Source organism: Folsomia candida, unplaced genomic scaffold, assembly GCF_002217175.1.
Source record: "Folsomia candida strain VU population unplaced genomic scaffold, ASM221717v1 Fcan01_Sc005, whole genome shotgun sequence".
Taxonomy (NCBI): domain Eukaryota; kingdom Metazoa; phylum Arthropoda; class Collembola; order Entomobryomorpha; family Isotomidae; genus Folsomia; species Folsomia candida.
The window spans coordinates 8676803-8681377 of NW_019091197.1; the positions used below are offsets into that span (position 1 = coordinate 8676803).

Genomic DNA, 4575 nt, shown 5'->3' on the forward strand with positions numbered 1-4575 from the left:
AAAATATCCACTAGAAAATCTTTCTGAACACAATTTCCTGGAAATCAGCTATACAAAAAGGTCCCTGACATTTACACGCAAATACATACATAAGTACAGATTTACGTATTATTCACATAACCACAATATACACAATAAGTTTGGGAAGCAGTAATATTGCACGTCTTCGACTCAACCATCATAACAAATCAATCAAATTCTTTATAAATCCGTCAGCCCTCATAATAAAATCAAGACTCCATTCAATTCACAATCTCCAAGAAAGCCTCCGGGGCAGGCGATGTCACATACACGTAAATGGAGATCAATGCCTCGAATCATTTTTTTGTAACTTTAGCCTTGCAAAATTAATGTGTGGCTTAATTTTGCATTAATATACGAATACATATCTCAAGTGTCATCTTTATACCTTGTATGTACATGCACAAATTTGCATGAACATGTAACATTTCGTATCACTACTGCAGCAGGATATAAATATTATTTTCACATCAAGTCAAATCAACTCCAGAGTTGTGTAGTAAATATGTACGCCGTGCATTTTATTTCGCCGGCAAGACCAGTCAACATCCACCTTTCTGAAGTTTTGATCATCATGTTTGCCTTCAATTTTCTTTTGATTTTAATATTTTTGGAAGGGTTGAAATTTGGCCGATTGGTGAGTCCCACTCAAAGTCTCAATATTTTATACATAAATAGATTTTCACCTAAAAATTGACATACTGGCCATAATCCTTACAAACATATCCAGTTTAATTGCCAAACAATTTTCCATGCACCGCAAAAAATGCCGTGTTATGTAATTATCACCGCGTGGTGTATATACGGGACTTCGCCGACGTGGTATTAGATTTTACATCGCCTTGTGATAATACGGACACCATGGGGTTATAAGTTTTAAACGTATCATGCATGCACACCGCGCGGTGTTTTGCAGTGTATATTTAATGTCGTTACACAATAGTCGTTACACACTTGTTGCTGATCAATAAGCTAATAAACCGTTGCAAACGAAATGTAGCAAAGGGGTGAAAACACACATAAATGTCCTTGTGGCACACCCACATCGTCTGCCAATACTTTCCCGTCATTTGCCCCAATTATCTCACATTACCCCACGTCTCATTTCGCCCCGTTTCGACATAACTCCCGCGTACTTTGAACGTACACGACTATACCTTTCGATAGACACCCCACATGGCATAATTCAAGTGGCGTCGTCTACACGGTCACACGGTCATCGTACGTCAAAACCATGTCGATTTTCGAAATCCCCGTCCCAAAATACGTCTAAAACAGTCGAAACAAAAAATTCGACACCTATTCGACACGGCGTCGTCGCCATGGCGCCGTGACCTTAATACCTACAATGCCCATCTTCGAACTCATCCATACTTTAAAAATTAGAAATACTTTGGCGCAAACCGCATCTCGATATTCGCATCCGTTCTAAAGTTATCGTGGATACGGACGGACGGACAGACAGACAGACAGACAAGACATTCCCATAAAGGGGTTTTCACCCCTTTATAATTAACCCCCAAATTAAGGGACAGATTTTTCATAAATCCATAAATTCCGCCAGAACCATCCGTAATTAAACCGAGTATTAAATACCTTTCCAGGTCCAAGGTACGCTCACGGATGATTTGAACGATGACGAAACCCTTCCCCAAAATCTGAATGATCACTTCGAACGCGTGAGTAAAATTTCAAACAGGATGTTCACCCTTGAATTCGACTTAAAAATTCAACTTTTGACTATTTCTCAAGGTGGTCAGCCATTTAGAAAAAATCCCCACGAAGGTTGATTTTGCCGCTTTGGAGGCCAGATTTCACGAGAAATTGAAACGTTTAGAAGCCGCTAATGATGTAATGAAACTGCCAACACGCATAAACAAATTTGCAATATGGAATTTGAGTAAATAATTTGCAACTTACTTCATTTTACAGTCAAACTTAAACGAGACATGCAAGTTTGTAGTAGAGCTTCAATTGGAACAGGCCGCCATCTTGGCAGATATCAGATCAACGAGTTCCAGGATGTCTCAAAATATTAGCGCCATCTTGACGGAGTTTGTGTCCTTGAAAAATAAAGTTCGTACGGTTTATGAAGCTGTAAATTTTAATTTTGCAATGGAAAATTTGCAACACAAATTGTAGCATTAGCAATTCGAGAATTTCCACGATTCCTTCCCGAAATAGCTGCAAATTCATAAAAAATTAGTTTTACTCGAAGTGGTATCAATTTCGCTTTTAGCTATTTACAATTCTCTCCGAACTTTCAAAAGTTTCGCGCACTGTTCGTACGGAATTCACACAAAAAATTCTAAATCTCATGCTACAATTTACATCCAGGTTGACTTTGAAACAGCGAAACATTCCACAAAATGTGGGGATGATGCCGGCCTGGCAGACACTAGATTTCGCTCTAAAAAAGTAACCACCTAAGTATAAACTTGCTTTCAGAATTAAAATCAATTAATTAATTTGACAATGACTCAGCTGGTCTGTGACAATGAGTGGGTCATAATTCAAAGAAGGGGTACCCCAACTCCGCGAGGGAAGGAAAGGACGGATTTTGAAAGAATTTGGGAAGTTTATGAAATTGGATTTGGCAGTCTTGACGGAGATTTCTGGCTCGGTACCAATTTCAATTTTGTGCAAATTTTCTTAGCACAAGCTAATTGTGCTTAATCCTAAATGCAATCTATGTATGTAGGTTTAGAAACCATTCATGGCCTCACGTTGGAAGGATATACACAGTTACGCGTGGACCTCGAAGACTGGGAGGGGAACAAGAAGTACGCGATGTATGACGTCTTCAGAGTTGCTGATGCCCAGGAGAAGTACAACTTAACGGTGGATGGATACTGGGGAACGGCAGGTGAATGATTGCAAATGCTGCCTAAAATTTGTGTAGCAGGTCACGTCACGTGTCATGGATACGCCAACCAAGCTATGATACCGAGATCCGGAATAGCGGTTTACAATTGACCTGTCGACAAAATATTAATGGATTTTTCTACGACACGTTTTATACATCTACGTTAGGTTAGGAGTGGTCGGAATAAACGTCGGCGTTAAGTTGTTGACCAGTCCGTTGTCGACAACACTACTGTCCACTAAAAATACTTCGACATTGCACTTGTCAACCCCTATTGACCAACCTTATGCCAGCATACCAATGGTGGAACGAAAATCCCTATAGATTTTGGAGCATTAATTAGAAAATCATAGAACTGATTTGTACAATGTGTAGAAAACTCAATTATTTTCAAGTTGTGTCTGACAACGACTCTCATGAGTTACAAGATATCAAAAATTATCACACAAAATCAAAACGAACTCTGTTTCCACAATTTTCCGCAAACTATCCTACACACGAACTAAACACTAAATTTGATCTCTTAAAATTACTTTATTTTCCAGGCGATTCATTAAGCTATAATGATGGCAAGGAGTTTAGTACATATGAAAATGACAACGACAACGCCCTGGGGAATTGTGCCGCAAAGTGGCGGGGTGGTTGGTGGCATGGGAATTGCTCTTACGTGAGTGCATTTACATACGTTTCGAAATAACCATTAAATCAGAGATTAACTAGTTTCTCACGAATTTCTTCCTTACATATCAGGCATTCCTCAACTCCATCTACCATAATTCTAGCAGCGTAGAAACCCCTGGGCTAGGAGTCATCTGGCACGATTGGCAAGGTGCCCATTATTCCTTGAAAAAAGCCGAAATGAAGCTTCGCAAGCCACTCCGGCTCATCTAACAAGGACTCTGAAAACTAACTTTATTCACTCATATTTCTATGTTGAAGTACGTAAAATTTTTATTAGTGCAATGCTATAATTTAATTTTACGTTTTAAATATATTTTATAGAAAATATACAGAATATGGGATAATTTTGAGACAAAATCGCATTTTGTAGGTATGAATCCAAGTAGAAATTACTGCTGAATGATTTTCAGAAATATTTTAAATATTTCAAATCACCGAGATGACATCGATTCTGCAACAGCCCCTTCCGCCCATCTTAAATACAATGGGAACACATTATATTACCAGCGTTCAAAAACTTATGACACTTTTTTAAAACTAAATAAAATTGAGAAAGTTCATTCTAAAAATGCACAACATTGTTTTAGAATCATGTTTTCATCTTTACAAGTTGAATAATTTTTTTGGGGAATTTTAGTGGTGTGAAGAGCGAATGGTCTGCATCGTCAAATTGGTGTAAATAATGTACAAGTTGCAACATAGGTAGGAGTTGTGAAGAGTATTAGCAATTATTACTCAGATTTTGGAATTTTCTACCTTTAATTTACATATCAAAGCAATTATTGTTTCTTAAAGTGGATTTGCGACTGCCTCAATTACTAATATATCAACTGGCACACAATTATGTACACAGCATTTTACTGTATGAATGCCCAGTATTCCGATTCTTGTCTGCAAAAAAATATGAGTAAGTAATCTGTGACCCTGTAAATAATTCGGCAAAAATTGATTGTTGCTTTAAGCCAGGTGATGTTAACTATGTAAATTAGTATAATATTAGGTTTTAA

The 4575-nt window shown here is 37.8% G+C and overlaps 1 protein-coding gene across 1 annotated transcript; it reads left to right on the forward strand.

The window, feature by feature from the left end:
* Positions 1 to 555: 555 nt before the first annotated feature.
* LOC110850502 (angiopoietin-related protein 7) lies at positions 556 to 4133 on the forward strand. Its single transcript, XM_022097939.2, has 10 exons — positions 556 to 658; positions 1626 to 1700; positions 1774 to 1872; positions 1954 to 2097; positions 2359 to 2439; positions 2506 to 2644; positions 2723 to 2887; positions 3433 to 3554; positions 3638 to 3825; positions 3939 to 4133. The coding sequence occupies exons 1-9, from the start codon at positions 596 to 598 to the stop codon at positions 3776 to 3778; spliced, it is 1029 nt and encodes a 342-aa protein (XP_021953631.1). The 5' UTR covers positions 556 to 595; the 3' UTR covers positions 3779 to 3825; positions 3939 to 4133.
* Positions 4134 to 4575: the final 442 nt, after the last annotated feature.